This window comes from Dermacentor albipictus, chromosome 6 (assembly GCF_038994185.2).
Source record: "Dermacentor albipictus isolate Rhodes 1998 colony chromosome 6, USDA_Dalb.pri_finalv2, whole genome shotgun sequence".
Taxonomy (NCBI): Eukaryota; Metazoa; Arthropoda; class Arachnida; order Ixodida; family Ixodidae; genus Dermacentor; species Dermacentor albipictus.
Genome location: NC_091826.1, coordinates 134874118 through 134890643, shown reverse-complemented (window position 1 = coordinate 134890643; position 16526 = coordinate 134874118). Strand labels below are relative to the sequence as shown.

General features: G+C 45.9%; 1 protein-coding gene and 1 long non-coding RNA gene across 4 annotated transcripts in view; both read right to left on the bottom strand.

Annotated features, from left to right (window-relative positions):
- Nucleotides 1–434: 434 nt before the first annotated feature.
- LOC135902238 (uncharacterized) lies at nt 435–1216 on the bottom strand. The gene is made up of 3 exons (XR_010564455.1): nt 1073–1216; nt 678–874; nt 435–620 (listed from the first exon to the last, which is right to left on the bottom strand). It is a non-coding gene; the product is annotated as an uncharacterized lncRNA (long non-coding RNA).
- Nucleotides 1217–2769: 1553 nt separating this feature from the next.
- LOC135902237 (BAG family molecular chaperone regulator 2) overlaps nt 2770–16526 on the bottom strand; it is a 72104-nt gene continuing 58347 nt past the window's right edge. Inside the window, exons 3-4 of one of the 3 annotated variants that reach the window (XM_065432208.1) lie at nt 4777–4864; nt 2770–3360 (exon numbers count right to left, since the gene is read on the bottom strand). In XM_065432208.1, coding sequence (XP_065288280.1) covers nt 3322–3360; nt 4777–4864 — 127 coding nt within the window. In that variant the 3' untranslated portion in view covers nt 2770–3321. Of the gene's footprint in view, nt 3361–3477; nt 3618–4776; nt 4865–16526 lie in introns of those variants that run through there. The other 2 variants (XM_065432207.1, XM_065432209.1) reach the window with 2 other exon arrangements.

Sequence of the window (16526 nt, the reverse complement as noted above, 5' to 3'; positions counted from 1 at the left end):
ATCAGAACTGATAGCGCAGAAATCGTCCACGATTTCACATGTGATGCCCTCCTCAACAAATATAGCAAAACAACTTCCGCATTTTTCTTCCCAATTTCGATAAAAACTTTGATAGCCGGGTGGACAAAACACTTGTGGCATGTTAGTGTACCACTTTTCCGTAAGCATTAGAGCAGTAAACGGCAGATTTATGCTTTCCAGGAGCATTTCCATTGCATCTGTTTCATTTACTAACCTCATCCGTCCTGAGACATCAATTCTTGAACAATTTTGATAAAGCTTGTTTATTGCACGCAAAATACAGCAAAACAACTGATCAAAAATGTTGGATGTGAACAATCTGAACGAAAGGTAGTTTGTTTGTTCGTACCAAAGTGAATACTCTGGGACTTAGGCCGTATGGAACTCCAGGAAACAGTTCCTACTTTGCAGGCAAAGAAACACGTTACATTTATCGGCATTTTACTGGCGACTTCTCTTTGGCTGCGGGTTCCGACACTTCATCAGGGACTTCAGCTTTTCATGTTCTGGAAAGTGTCCAGTCCTGTCGTAGCGCACCTTGTCTGAAGGCAGAGGAATCACCTTGGCTCTCTTGGGAGGTGTAGACTGTTCATCACTCTCTGCGCCGAAATTTTAAAGATTTGAAAACGTAAATATTTGAAAATAAATACACTTACGTTTGAGTTTTCCACATGCAGTCTGCAGTTGAAGGCTGGTTCGGTTGATCGTCACTATCGTCGAGTTGCATTCTCGGCTGGATTCGTCCAAACTTTGTGCGGAGTTGTCGATGCACTCTCTCGTTCATCACAGCCTGACAAATCCGCATTACTCTGCTCCAAAAGAGCCTGGATTTCTTCGTCCGTGAGGTACTTTCCTGTAAATCACCACTGAACAACTGAATCGCCAAGTACCCAATTATGTACCTGAAACTTCACGCACACCTAATATCAATACTACGTTCAATACTCGTACTAAACATGTACCAGCAAGGTCTATATTGTGTCTTCATTGTTATCACAGCTACAAAGTTTAGGAGGAGGGCCGCAAGGCAGCGTAAGAAAAGTTTACTTACCGCGGGGATGAAAACGCGCGCGCGGGCTGGAGGAAGCCATGTTTGACTGGAGGTTCGGCAGCCGCGGCAAGACTTAGAGCGCCATCTCTTGCACAAAGCGGAAAATACAATGTAAGCAAACGCTAATACAAGTCTCAAAGCGAGTATTCCTTTTTGCAAATTGTTGTCAAATTAAATAAAAAGGTACCCTTTGGGTACCCATAGAATGAGGAGGCTAATGAACGAACGCTTTGGTGAAAAAATGATAGTGCTGGTCTCTTTGCATTCATCAGTATGTTAACACCATCTCATAGAAAACCAATAACTGAACACAAAAACAGAAAAGCAAAACAGAAAACCACTGAGCTTTCCTACACGATGTTCCTTAAATCATCCAGGCTATTTAGTAGAACAGCAAGCGCTCCAGCCGGTTTGCGAACAAATATCTTGCCGTTTCTTGTCCACGCATACTGCCATTTACAATCTTTCCTCTTTTCATTCGCGGCACCGAACAGCGGCTTCATGGCAGAGCACAAATTCTCGTTTACATAAACGGACACTTTTGGTGAGAATCCCAAGGCGTCGGAAGATAGCTTTTGTTTCCAAGTCCTATCTAGGAAGCAGTTTCGTAATGATTTTCGGGCAAATTGAGTGACAATGTTAGGAGAAGTAGTAGTGGCTGATGTTTTAACATGGTGGCTAATTTCAATGTCAGAGTCCTCAAGGGGCATGCCTACTGCTTGTCCCAGTTTTCTGGTGATTTCTTTGGCGTTTTCATTCGAAGCACGTGGCACAACCTTGACTTCTACATTATTGCATCTCGAGTGCTCTTCACTGTGCATAAGTGTATTCTCATGTTGCTTCAGCTCCGCACACATAGCATCATGCTTACCCTCCAACATCCTAGCACTTCATTTTAAAGCTTGGTTTCCTGTTTAACATTCGTTTATGCAGCTCAGGCTAACCTTTATTTCCCTGATGTCCCTTCTTAAATGCCTCTCAAGGCTTTCTCGAAAATCACGAAATTCCTGCGTCATTGTTTGCTTGAGATCCTCAAACAACTTATGCATTTCCTTTGTCATGCTATACAAGTACTGCGAAATTCAAAGTAGCAAGATTAGGTACAACCCTACAAGTAGATATAGACAGGCAGTAATTCATAGCTTAAGAAAAAGCAGGCATTAAAGCAACAACAGTACTAGAAGCAGCAACAGCAAGAGAAGGTGTGAAAGATACAACAAAAACGTGGTAGAAACACACTGGTCTCTATGGTAAAAAATTCAAGTGTCAGGCTGGTATACACGTTGCCGCAAGCCGCTGCTGCCAAATTGAATGTTCCTGGGTCTTCGACGAGCTTTTAACGGCTGCGCGGCCGATACCGAAGATAGCGCAATACTGGGCTGACCCGCGGCGGCGGAGTGGTTCAACCATTAGCGGCCCCACATGCACAGCGTCGCTGGTCATCCTTCTTCACAGTTGGGAAGGGCACTGAGTTTTCTTTGGTATATCTTGCACCATTGGATCAAATTCAAAAAAAAAAACAAGGAGTCATTTTCATGAACACAGTGAGCTATAGCACAATATAATTGAAATGCTATATGTACCTTAGATCTAGCCCAGTATGTAACTAAGCTAATAGAAGAAAATTACTGTATTCAACTGGGAACGAGCAGCACATAATCTGTGGAATATGTTGCCGTACAATCAAGCACCTTGAAACAGTCTTGGAATGTTTACTAAGAAATTGTATTGTGTATGTACTACAATATAACGTTCACAAATTATAATATACCACCCAGGAATATTTAACCAAGGTGCCCAGTCCGTACTTGTCCTTAATTTTGCCTACGGTTATGATGACACAGAATCAGTAGATTGCGTTCATAATCGGTCTTCCAGTCCCACTGCGCAACATAACCATCAGTGTGCGCATTCTACGAAACAAAAGTTGCAGTGCTGCGAGAACTGCGAGAAAATTTCTGCATCTTATCATTTCAGTCGTGTCTAGTGTACCATATTCAAACAGCCAGGTGCACTTGCGCTTCACGCGGCTTTGGAGGCGTTCTTGGATATGAAGCTGTCCTTTGTAGCAAATGCACAAGTGTGCACTGTGCCGAAAGCGAATTGTTACACCGAGTGGCGTACGACATCAGCACCGACGCGGCAGGGCCGCCAGGATAGCCTCAAGGCGACGGCGTGTCTTCTTCTGATCGTCGGCTGTGCATCCCAAGATGGCTGCCTGAAACTTCTGGTCGACCGGCCCGGCCGCATCAGTCGAGCAGGCACTCAGGTACGCCTTGCATTGGGCCCTGCGTATGCGCAACAAGCGAAAAACAAAGATTCTGGAGAAACCATCAGTGATTTATTTATTTCTTTATTTATTCATTTCCTCAAAGGTCTCTGTTTAGACATTACATGAGGGAGTGGGGAGTTAGTGACAAAGAGATACTACAAATTATAAAGGGATATTTCCGATGAGTCGCTTGAATGCGAGTGGGTCGATGATAGTGGCAACTTCAGCGGGCAGGCCATTCCAGTCTTGTGTTGTGCGCCGAAAAAATGATTGCTGAAAAGTAACGGTATGGGCTTGTGGGGGATATACAGTATTAGAGTGACTGGTGCGGGCAATGCGATGTGCTCTTTTTATGTACGGGTTGTCAAAAGGCAAGGAATGAAATAATGTATGAAAAAGATTAAGACGGGCTATTCTACGGCGTGAGGCTAGAGAGGGTAGGTTTATTTGGGCTTTTAGTGCCGAGATGCTTGTATTGTATGAATAAGTTGACAGGATAAATCGTGTCGCGCGGTTCTGAATCGACTCGAAGGCTTTAATAAGGTTATTGTGGTGGGGGTCAAAAATAGCTTCGGCATACTCAAGCTTAGGCCGCACAAAGGTTAGAAAAGCAAGTTGTTTAATAGAGGGAGCAGCGAGCAAGAGGTTACGCGTCCTAGAGTACGATTAGCAGAGTTTATTATGTGGTTAACCTGACAGGTCCAAGTTAAGTCACGCGAGATGTACACACCAATATATTTGAATGAATCCGTTGGTGCAATCTGCGTGTTATTGCTGCTATAATTAGGGATAACGTAGTTACGACGACGATGAATAGACTATAACACGGTTTTAGCTACATTTAATGACATGAGCCAAGTGGTAGACCAGTTTTGTATGCGTGATAGCTCATTTTGTAACGCCAAATGGTCGCTGGGGTCAGTAACTGCTCGGTAAACCACACAATCATCAGCGAAAAGTCGGATATGAGAAGAAATATTACAAGGTAGGTTATTGATGTATATTAAGAAAAGGAGGGGACCAAGTACGGTACCTTAAGGTACGCCTGAAAGCACAGGTGTTAAGGATGAAGAGTGTGAGTTAGCGTATACGAATTGCTCACGGTTAGTTAAAAACCCTAGAATCCAGCTTAGAACACAAGGATGAATGTTAAGACCCGATAACTTTATTAAGAGACGACCATGAGGAACCTTATCGAATGCTTTTTCGAAATCTAAAAATATTGTGTCAGTCGGGATGTTACGATCTAGGTTTAAATGTAAGTCGCGCATGAAAAGAGCAAGTTGAGTGTCACGGGAGTAATTTTTGCGGAAACCGTGTTCACTTGGCTGAAAAAAATTGACGGATGTTAGGAAGTTAGCAATATGCGAGTATAAAATGTGTTCCTTTATTTTACAAGACACGCTCGTTATGGAAATAGGGCGATAGTTACTCGGTGATGATCGGCTTCCTTTCTTGAAGACTGGGATGACCTTGCCCACCTGCCAGTCATGTGGAATTGAAGCGCTGTTAAGCGATTCCTGGAATATGAGTGATAAAAACAGGCTACACACATGTTTAGTATCTTTTAGAACTTTGGCAATGATACCGTCTACTGTTGTAGATGACGAGTTCTTCAATGATTCAATTACTTTGACAATGCCGATGGGATCGAATGTGATATTTTGCATGAGCGGATATGCGAAGTATGGTGGATCGGGCAAGCCATCAAGTAATTCATTAGTAAAAACTGAACTAAATGTTCTGTTAAGAAGATCCGCAGCCTCAGTCTCAAGGATCGGAAGTCCGGAGCTATTGATAAGTGATATCTCATTCCGCTGATTAGGAATAATAGTTTTCCAAAATCGCTTCGGGTTAGTTTGTAGCATAGCTGGTAAAGTGGTAGAAAGGAACTTGTGTTTCGTTTGAGAGGTTAACTTGTCATATTCTTTCTCGACTGCGTAATACTTCTGCCATGTGCAAGAAGAATTAGATAGTTTGGCTTGTCGAAACAACCGTTTTTTCTTATTGTTTAGTCGTTTGAGGGATACATTAAACCATGGTGATGTTGTTCTTTCTGTTATTGTAATGGTGGTGATGTAAAGACGTATAAGGCGATGCATCTCCGATTTGAAAAGCAGCCAGTTCGACTCGAGAGAATTTAGTTGAAAGTTAGCGGCGAACGTATCGAAGTACTCAGATAATTCTCTGTTCATGCTGACATAGTCCCCTTTATCATAGAGTGTAAGCTTTTCCGATTTTTTAGTTTCTTTAGTACGTTGCAATGAAACGAAACATGTACTGTCAGGTGGTCGCTCAAACCGCGCAATAAGGTGACAGGGGTAAAGTTATCAGGGTCAGTTGTTAATACAAGATCTAAAACGTTGGACGAGTGGGCAGTGACGCGTGTTGAGTCAGTGACAAGCTGCGTTAAGCCGAATGTCATACACGTGTTTAAGAAGTCACTACCGGGGTTGGTTTTAGATAATGTAGAGGCAGGATCGGGAAAATAGTGGGAAAATTAAAATCGCCACACAGAAGGACAGGACTGTTAGGATATGTTTTTGTTAACGTATTTAAGGCTTCATAAAGTGAAAGCGTGAAAGAACTGTCGGTACTAGGGGACCGATAGCAAATACCAATCAGAATGTGCGGGTGTGTAACAATGCATCGAATCCAAATTATTTCCAGTTGTGAAGAGAGGTTTACAAGTGAACAATGTAGGTTACGCTTAGTGGCGATTAATACACCGCCACCGCGTGAGTTATCGGGTCTATCTTTCCGAAAAATGTCAAAATGCGAAAAGTAAGGGAGAATTTCGGTATCATTGATTGATGTCTTAAGCTATGTTTCTGTTAGTAGTAAGACATCGCAAGAAGATGAGCCTATTAGACTGCACAGTGCATCACGCTTGGGAACAACACTTCGAATGTTAGCGAGCAGGAATGATAAGGGCTGACAGTTCTGTGGTTGCGGTGTACATTTTGGTCTCAATGATGGCTAAAGGCGTTCCTCAATGACCTGGTTAGTAGTGTGGTCGAAGCAGTGGGTTTTTTCACCTGCTATCAGCTTTTCATGTCGCAACTAAACCGCGATGATTTTCAGTGCAACCGAATAGCGAAACAGTTGCAGAAGGGAGTTTGTTTTATTTATTAATGAAACGATAACTTTCAAGGAATATATTCATAGCAGCGGACATTTAAGGTAGGGTTGTTTATTGGAGTAATTACGTAGAGGACATAGGTTTTAACCATGCCGTACATCCACAGCACAGCAAGCGCTCTCTCTTACAGCCGTCAAAGGGGCAGGAAGCACTGGCAGAAAAGGAAAGCTACGCTTTCACACATAGGAAGCGGCAAGAGAGAAAAACTGCCGAGGTAAATTCCTTGTGCATGACGGAGGTGCGCACATTTGTTGTGCCGCTGCTTTCAATCATTGCGCTCATTCATTTGTACATTACCAATCCAATAGAGTGTTTGCGTGTCATTCGGCCTCTCGTCTGTACCTTTCTTCAGCTCCGAGTTTTAACTATGTGCCCAGCAGACCAAGAAGGAATAGTTTTTCTTCCATCAATTTCTTGTTTTGTGGAGAAGCACCAGGAGCACAGAAGAAGTAGGAGTCCCAGATGCGGTGGTCGTGGATTTGCGTCTACTGGTTGACTGCGCATGAGCGTGAGAAGTAAGGACACGCTAATGCTTTGAAGCTGCACAATATGCTTATTTCCAGCTCATCGGCCATCTTCATTCAAACCTCGCTACATTGGAATCTGTCCTTGTAGACGCTGTGAGCTTTATCGCACAGCACGGGGCAGGTATTAACTACGTCGATGCACCAGCAATGATGATTTAGGGGCTGTGGCATTGTACTAGTAAGCCCGGGGAAGCGTCATTAAACTTAAACCTCCACGGCCGCATTTTATAAGGGTGAAATAGAAAAGCTTCCATGTACTGTGCATTAGGGGCACGTTAATGAAACGCAGTTGGTCACAAAATTATTTGAAGTCCCGCACTACTGCGTGCCTCATAATCAAATTGTGATTATGGCACGTAAAACACTACGCGATGGCAGTACTGCGACAGCAGTACTTCACTCACCATCCTTAATTTACGGTGGGATAATTACATGCTGTGCAGCGGAACGGAACGAATTTCTGCTTTCACTGCGGCGAGAAACTTGGTCTCAGACCAATCAGGCCATGTTTTGCGCACGCTTATTCTGTCTAGCAAGCGTATTTTCTGAGGCTTTTGCCGCTTGTGCCCACTTTGAGCCCAAGTTTGAACCTGGCCATAGGCTGTTTTTCCCTAGCACTCCACCAGAGCACCTAAACCTTCAGACACCACCAAATTCTTGCGAAGCAGCGCGAGCCGGCGTGCTCGGCCGGTTTAATGAGACGTATTTAATGAGGCAAGTAAGCCCGGCACAGAGACTGACAGAGACGTAGTACGTGTCATCATAAAAGCCGTGGCCATACTCAGAAAATGCAGCTCATGCGTCGGCATGCCGACGATTGAGTCGACCAAGACAGAAATCCAATATAGTTAGCCGTGTGTATAAGCCTCTCAATCACACTAACCCGAGCTAACCCGAGTTAGCAGTGTGATTGAGACGCAAGTGCATTTCTTTAAAGCCAAGCTTCTATTACCAGGACCTTTCCGCTGCTGGTGCTGCTGCTGCCTTGCACGTCGCGTTCGGGAGGAGGGGCGGGGGGGGGGGGGGCGTTGAGAGCACACGGCGGAAGTGCGGGAGACGAGATAGGCTACGTCAACGACCTTTTGGTAGAGCGTGGCCACAATGTCCACTGACGTGCTCCGTGGTGCGCCACAATGCCCTCTGGACGCCGTAACAAGGCGTGACGTTCCGCCATCTGAAAAGCTGCCACGCTTGCCTTAGTTCTCATGTGCACAGCAACGGCAGTCCATGGAGAAGGTAGGAAGAATGGAGCAGAAAGGGAGGAGGCAGGGTATGGGTACAACTCAATCCCGTACAGACGAAGTCAGCAAACGGGTAAATAACCGTACCTCTCTGTTTCCATGGCAATTCCCCTAACAAGATACGGAAGAAACAAAATGCGTCGTCATGAACCACTGCTCATTAGGGCTCTCTTCTGAACGGAATGAGTGAATGAATTACTCGCCTCTCCGTGTCTTGTAGTACGTGGCCAAACAGAAGTGGTGCACGCAAAGTAACATTTAACCTGACGTCCCGACTGTCGCATGCCATCGACATCACTGCCAAATTCCGTCAATGAACGCAAGGAGCAAGAAAGCTTCGCTTACATCGATTCTCACTGTGCGTGAGATCCGCATACTTTTATTGCGATAGCAGTTATACGGACGATCCTATCCTGACGCGCTTTTGCCGTCGCCGCTGACGTGATGTTTGGTAGAAAGCCCACAGGCGATATAGACGTCGCCGCGCTCCGTATGCTGTATATACGAGTGAAAGCGTGCGAGATGCCGACGATCGTGACTCAATCTGGCGTGCACGAGGGAAGAACCCGCAGATGAAGCACGCTAAAGGCGGGGAGGGGGTGGGGGCTTGCAGGGAGGGAGAGCGCATTGGGCTCTTGTAGCAACCGCGTTTTTGGCGATGGGGCGCAAGAGGAACGGATGATCGAGGCTCAAGCTCACGCGCGACACGGAGGCAAGTGAGAGGACAGCGCGTGAGGGAGTTTGTAAAGGGTGGGCTTTTACTCCGCCAGCAACAGCGTACTTTGAGCGGCGGCGCATGATCGTGCTCGCCGTATCTTGAAAGCGATCTGCTGACGGCTCGTACCTTTGTGCTTGCTGATTTTTCGCCACTGTTTGCGTTGAAGCGATAGACAGCGTGAATCAATTTGCTCGCTGCTGCTGCCGCGCTTACTCACGCTTTCGTCTTGACAACGAGTGTATGCGGTCATCCAGCAAGATTTGTTCATGTTTTCAAGTGCACGCTGACCCCATGTTTGTTAATGCAATTAGCGAGCAAATCCTTTCAAGGTTATGCGGCCGCTAAAACTACTGTCTTGACTTCGTATAACTGAAGAAGCTCCAAGCCCCATGCGTTCAGCTAAAGCCTATAACTCTCGCATGCTAATCATGGTTTCAGCCTCTTAGGGTAGCCACGCAAAATGAACAAACGGCTTTGTCCTGTCACGGGCTCCAGTTTGTGATGCAGGTTCTCCTGTAATTGTTGCAGATTGTTTCCCCGTGGCGCAGCGTCCTAGAACTCAGTTGAGGCGATGTGCGATGAAGAGGAGGCGCAAGCCCGGGAGGAAAGGCTGCGGAACGAGAGGGTATAATCCAGCCTCTAAAGCGGCAACGCGAATTGGGAGAGAAACCTGCTGTGACGACTGCAAGTCGTTGAAGCTTAGAGCAGACGTAGAGAGAGAAGTGAAGCAATAGGAGGCGAAGGCGAGAAAAATTTAACTGCGCCCCAAGGTCACAGAGGGGGAAAAGGCACGTGCACTGAAACAGATTCGCAAGCTTGAGTCATACGCAAACTCTATCAAGCAAGCATTTTACGTGCGCTCCAGATATAACGTTTCCGAATCACTGTCTAGTGAGTGCCTCGAACGCCATCGCAGTCTTTCATTACGGTTAAACGTTCAGCGAGAGAGTGACAGGGAGTTGGGCGGCGAAAAGGAAATAGTCGATCCCAGAATGGATCACAGTGAAGACAGAAATAGCTTAAGCAGCAGGGAACAGTCAACTCTCAGTGAAATCGTGGCACGCGTGAACACCTGTGCCAGCAAAAGCACTTTGTATGAAGAGGCACACATGTCTTCAGAAAACCCAGCGGACCGGGGCATGAGTAGTGACCTCGAGATGAGTTCTACCAGCAAGGAAGCACGCCTGCGAACATTTTCTACCAGAAAGAAATTTTCAGAAAGGCACTTTTGCGATGCGCGAAGGGCACAAAATAGTGGTATGGTGTCAGAAGAAAAAGAAGAGGACGAGAGATTGCTTGTGCGGAGGCAAATTGAGTGCTGTATGGAAGACGATGAGGTCGAGGAGCATCAAGACGTGAATGCGTGGCGCAAGAAGATAAAACAAAAAGTAAGACGACCCAATCAGAAAAGTGCACGGAGTTCCCAGGTGCTAATCAGGAAAAGACTAATCAGCCAGAATGGCAAAAAAATTAGACGCACTGGTGGAACATGGGGAGAGTTCGAGGAAGCTACGCAAGGGTGAAGATCGGCAGCAGACCGGGAGCTGAAGACAGGCCACCTGGTTCTGGACCCCAGCCTCCAGGTCATCAGCCGTGCCTCGTGCTATCCGATTCCCACGTGTCGGTGCCCTTCCGGAAGACGGCCGGCGAGTTAGTCTACAGGAGGCCGGCGAAATTCGGCGCACGCAGGCAGACTGCGAGCATTCGGGCTATGGGCCCCACTTTGCACCCAGCTGCCTTGCCGAGACGCCGCCTCCCTCGGCCCATACCACCAAGCCGCCTCTAACGCCGAGCTCTCGGGCTCTGGTCGTTGGGTCATCGGTCAACCACAACGGCAGTGTGGCGAGACCAGCGCCACTTCTTTCGCCGCCTTCTCTTCGGCCCTCCCCGTCGAACTGTGGCTTGTGCACCCACACTCATAATCTTCGCTATCTCTTGTGCTGCTGCTATGGTTATAGCCCTTAGTGCATTTGGTTTCTGGTTGTGAATTTTTGATTGCATGGGAAATTTATGTGTGTCTATTTTCGTGTGTTGCACAAAAGAGTCATGTGCGTTCTGAAAAAAAAACCGTTTTGTTCACAATTGAGTTATCGCAGGCTCCGGCGAAAAAGGAACCATGTGCAACAATAAAGAAAAGAACCTATATCACAATGATTCCATTAAACACACTTTTCTATAGGTGTAAGAAAGTAAGCTATAGAGACGACAAAACACTCTTAAGGGTGAAATTTTCATTGATTTGTATTGTGTTCAAACGCCGTGAGAAATTCGCTTCTGCAATTAGGTTGGTTTCGATATTTCAAGTGCTCTGATTGGCAGACATCTGTGAAGAATTTTCGTTTTAGGACACGGTAATTTACTATATGGACAGATGGATGTTATAACTATATGGATAGATGGATGTTATAAGCGTCCCCTATGGAACAGGGCAGTGGGTTATGCCACCAAGCGCTTGCTGCTATACTGCCCGATGTTTTATCTAGGTAAAAGGAAGGAGAAAAAAGCACACGATGAATTCCCATAACCAAATTTTCTGACCCCCAATTCTCAATTGCGGACACGTTTACTTTTCCACTGCTCTCGCTGAACCCGAGGGCTTCAAGGAGGCCAGTGGTGGCTAAATCGACCGCTGGGCAGGCGTCTTCACATTCTAATAAAATATGCTCCATAGTTTCTCTAGCTTTACCGCAGCAAGCAAATGCTTCTTTCTTCTTATATCTCGCTTTATAGTTGCGTGTTCTAAGGCATCACGATCTCGCTTCGAAAAGTAATGAGCTTCCCTTCTAGTTATCATAAATTGTTTCCTTCCTGATTTCGTTTTTTCCTCTTCAGTAGTTACTCATGGCACGTTTCTTTTTCATTGCCATCGCCCATGCGAACATTTCAGCCTACCTGACTTTCCGCTTGACGTTCTCTGTTACTGTGTCGCTCACCCTACAGGTCGCGTAGTTGCTGGTAAGTTTCCTAGTTCTTTTCCTCCACTGTGAATCAATGTTTTTCGACACAATACTTCAACACACTCCCACCTCATTTACTTTCTTCCATCTTCCTCAGTCGTTCGTCGTAATTAATTTTACTGTGAGCTTCCCTCACTTCAAAACTTGTGCAGCGCACGTGATCCACCACAGCTTCATTTGTAGTCAAGGTGTATACGAGCCGTATCTAAAGATATTGAAAGATATCTATAGCGGCTCCAAGCCACCGTTGTCCTCCATAAAGAAACCAACAAAATATCAATAAGAAAGGCGTCAGGTAGGGAGATACGATCTCTCCAATGCTATTCACAGCGTGTTTACAGGAGGTATTCAGAGACCTGGATTGGGAAGAATTGGGGATAAGAGTTAATGGAGAATACCTTAGTAACTTGCGATTCACTGAAGACATTGCCTTGCTTAATAACTCAGCGGACCAATTACAATGCATGCTCACTGATCAGGAGATGCAAAGCAGAAGGGTGGGTGTAAAAATTATTCTGCAGAAAACTAAAGTAACGTTTATTAGTCTCGGAAGAGAACAGCAGCTTACGATAGGTACCGCTGCACTGTAATTGGTAAGGTAATACATCTACTTAGGGCAGGTAGTGACCGCGGATCCATATCGTAAGACTGAAATAATCAGAAAAATAGGAATGGGCTGGGGTGCGTTTGGCAGGCATTCGCACATCATGAACAGCAGGTTGCCATTATCCCTCAAGAGAAATGTATATAACAGGTGTGTTTTAGCAGTATTAACGTATGGGGCACAAACCTGAAGGCTCATGAAAAGGGTTCCACTCATATTGAGGACGACGCAACGAGCTATGGAAAGAATGATGGGTGTAACGTTAAGAGATAAGAAAAGAGCAGATTGGGTGAGGGAACAAACGCGAGTTAATGACATCTTAGTTAAAATCAAGAAAAATAAATGGGCATGGGCAGGACATGCAATGAGGAGGGCAGATAACCAATGTTCATTAAGGGTTAGGGATTGGATTCCGAGGGAAGGGAAGCGTAGCAGGGGGCGGCAAAAAATTAGGTGGGCGGATGAGATTAAGAAGTTTGCAGGGACAACATAGCCACAATTAGTACATGACTGGGGAGTTGGAGAAATATGGCAGAGGCATTTGCCCTGCAGTGGGCGTAACCAGGCTGATGATGATGATGATGATGATGATGATGATGATGATGAATAGACTGGACGCCTCCACAAGATCGCTGACTGCCTCTCGCGTCACCCCGTGGATCCTCCCGATCCCGTTGCGCATGATCCGGTGACCTGCGTGATGGCTTTGTTTGACATGACCGACATGCACGTTGAACAAAAGCGCGACGCATCCTTACAGTCCATTATCGCCGGAGTGTAATCTGGCAGCACCGACGCATGTGCCGCATGTTCCTGCTGCATGACGGCATCCTCTACCGCCGCAATATCAACCCTGACGGCCCTCAGTTGCTGCTTGTCCTCCCTCGTCATCTGCGACCCGTCCTTCTTGAACAACTTCATTATGCACCGACGGCGGAATGCCTTGGTGTTTTGCGCACATACGACCGCGTAAGACGCCGGTTTTTCTTGCCGGGTCTCTACCGCTACCGCTCTGTGCGTCATGTCCCAACCTGCGAATTGTGTCGGCGCCGGCCAAAACTTCCCCTGGCACCTGTCAAACCACTCCATCCCACTAAGTTCCCTCTGGATTGTTCTTTCACGTAGGCCTTGACCTGCTTCGCCCTTTTCCGACAAGGAATAAAGGGAGCAAGTGGATCGCCGTAGCTACCGATTACGCGACGTGCTACTTGATAACAAGGTGCTGCCAATTAGTTTCGCAACTGATGACACCGATTTTCTCCTTCCCGACGTCATTCTCCGGCAAGAGGTAACGGTGCACCTCGACAGTGACTTACAGACCGCGGCCTCTCGTTCTTTTCACAGGTTGTCGACGACCTCCTCCACTTTTGTGCCACTGAGCCGAAGTCGTCCACCGCCCACCACCCATAAACGAACGCTTATACGGAAAGTCTCAACCGAACAATAACAGAGATGCTGTCGATGTACGTCTCCAACGACTACCGCAACAGGGACGCCACGCTTGCTTACGGGATGTTCGCGTATAACTTGTTTCGACATGACACCGCAGCATAGTCACCCTTTTATCTCTTGTGTGGTCATGACCCCACACTGCCGTTTGACACCATCCTCCCCTCTGTGCCTCGCGCTGCAACCGAGTACGCTCGTGAAGTCATCGATCGCGCTCATTTGGCACGTCAAGCCGTCCAATCTCGTTTATTAGTCTCCCAGCATATACAGTAAAAGCGTTACAACCGCTGCCATCGAGATTTGAAGTTCGCACCAGGTGCTTGGATGCTCCTCTGGTCACCATATCGTCGGGTTGGCATCTCCCAGAAGCTTCTGTCTGGCTACACAGGGCGTTATGAAGTCCTATACCATATTAACGACGTCAATTACGAGATTTCGCCGCTACATTTTGATGCATCCTCAAGTCAGACGCCAGTCGACGTCGTGCACGTTTCGCAGCTGAAGCCATGCTTCATTAGCAATTCTTCGCCTGCCATGCGCCGAGATGGCGCTTCGCCACCCGGGGGTCCTGTTAATGGAGCATGAGAGAAGATAGAGGAAGAAGTAGAGGAGATGCTGGCTGCTGCGTGTTGTTGGTGGTAAGCCCTCTTTGCGATTCTGACTCATCCTATATATATACATATATATATATATATATATATATATATATATATATATATATATATATATATATATATATATATATATATATATATATATTGCAAATATAGTTGTTATATACTCGCAATATCTCCGTAGCAATATCTTGACATGTGAGTATAATTTCTTCCCATATATTCATATCTATGTAGTGATACACCATATTGCAGTATATTGTATGACTTGTTGCTCTATCTGTATTGTTCAGTTCATTATAATCTATGTCAAGTGTACATTCGCTTGTGTTCCCTATACATTATAAGACCTCTGTTTTGTTCTACTTATTTGGTATGATATGACTGCACACTGTATCTGATTTTGTGAAAATGCGCTCTGATGTGTACTCCCGAGGCTAAGGAAACGTGCGTGTTTCCTTTTACCACGCCTCGTGGACATACCCAGAACATTGTATTTATGTGCGAAATAAACATTGATTGATTGATTGATTGATTGATTGATTGATTGATTGATTGATTGATTGATTGATTGATTGATTGATCGATCGATCGATCGATCGATTGAGTGAGTGATTGTCCAAACGATGACCGACTCTAACGGTGCTAGGTTCTCCCGTTCTACGTGCGTGCTATCTGCTCCCGCTCACTACGTCGTATCTTGGCGTAAAATAACAAATGACTATTGCCTGCCCTATGCCCCATCCTTATGCCACATCGGCGACTGAAAAATATACGACGCCCAAAAGAAGAGAGCCATGGTTGCACCGGTCGGCCTGAACCTGTTTTTCCTCGCCGGACGAAAGTGTCGCTTGTTGCGAGTCAATAAAATGGCAGGAATACGAGAAAACGGAGGCAGCTGCTCAGGGTTGTACACATCCGGTCCGCTATTGTGCAAATAGCGCTGGCATGGCCAGTTACGTCATAGCTTGGAAGTATTTTTGCTGGTCTTTTGCAAGTTAATACCGTGGTTTGCTTGAAGAGAAGCCTGCAGAACAAGCCTACTGATTAGGAAACGGAAGTTATGGGCATTCCAATAGATGTGGGTTAAGTGGGCGTGTGTATTTGCAGGGTTGATACGAGCCGCATGCGGCTTTCATCATGAATGAACGTGGCATCCTTTTCTCCTCTACTCGTGTTGGAGAGCAGCAAAGTTGTTATTACAGCCCGTTGTAACGTTAAGGGTAGACGCGGGTTAAATAAACTTTTGAATCGCTGCACGCCTATTTATAAAAAATATGTATCGTGTTTTAGGCACAGATTTTAAATTTCTATAATAGAGATCAAATACAAGAGAACGTACGGCTGCCATATGGACCAATTAGGCATGTCACCTTAGTAAAAGTATCAGTCTAAAGTAATGAAGGCAAACTGACTGTTCTTGTAAGATACCTTCTAGGGGGTGACAGTACAGGATGATGCCAGCAGCGCGTTTTGCGTTGCTTTTCTGTAAAGCTGTCGTCACTTTGAGGTCAAGTTCAATTCTGCAAAAGAGTACGCATTTGGGCTGGTTGGTTCATGATTACGAGCAATAAAAACAGCGCTAAACGACGGGACGAGTGAAGGGACGCAGACAACGGCGCTGACTAACAACCAAAGTGTGTTTATTCCGTCAGTCAGCATATATATGCTCCGCCGCTATCTGAAACCACGGAAAATATCTACAGGATAGGGCATGCGCAGGGGGAATGCGATTAATGTGATAAGAAGGCGATCTCCTTTGGAAGGAGAGAAATGGACGGGAGGCTTACACATGCATCACCACTAACGTGAATGTGGAAGGCTTCGGATATAAGGCGTGCGCGGTCATCACGATATTTTGACAGATAGGTTACACCTTCGAAGGGTGGCTTGCAACCGCATTCATTGCAATGTAGTGACAACTGACTAT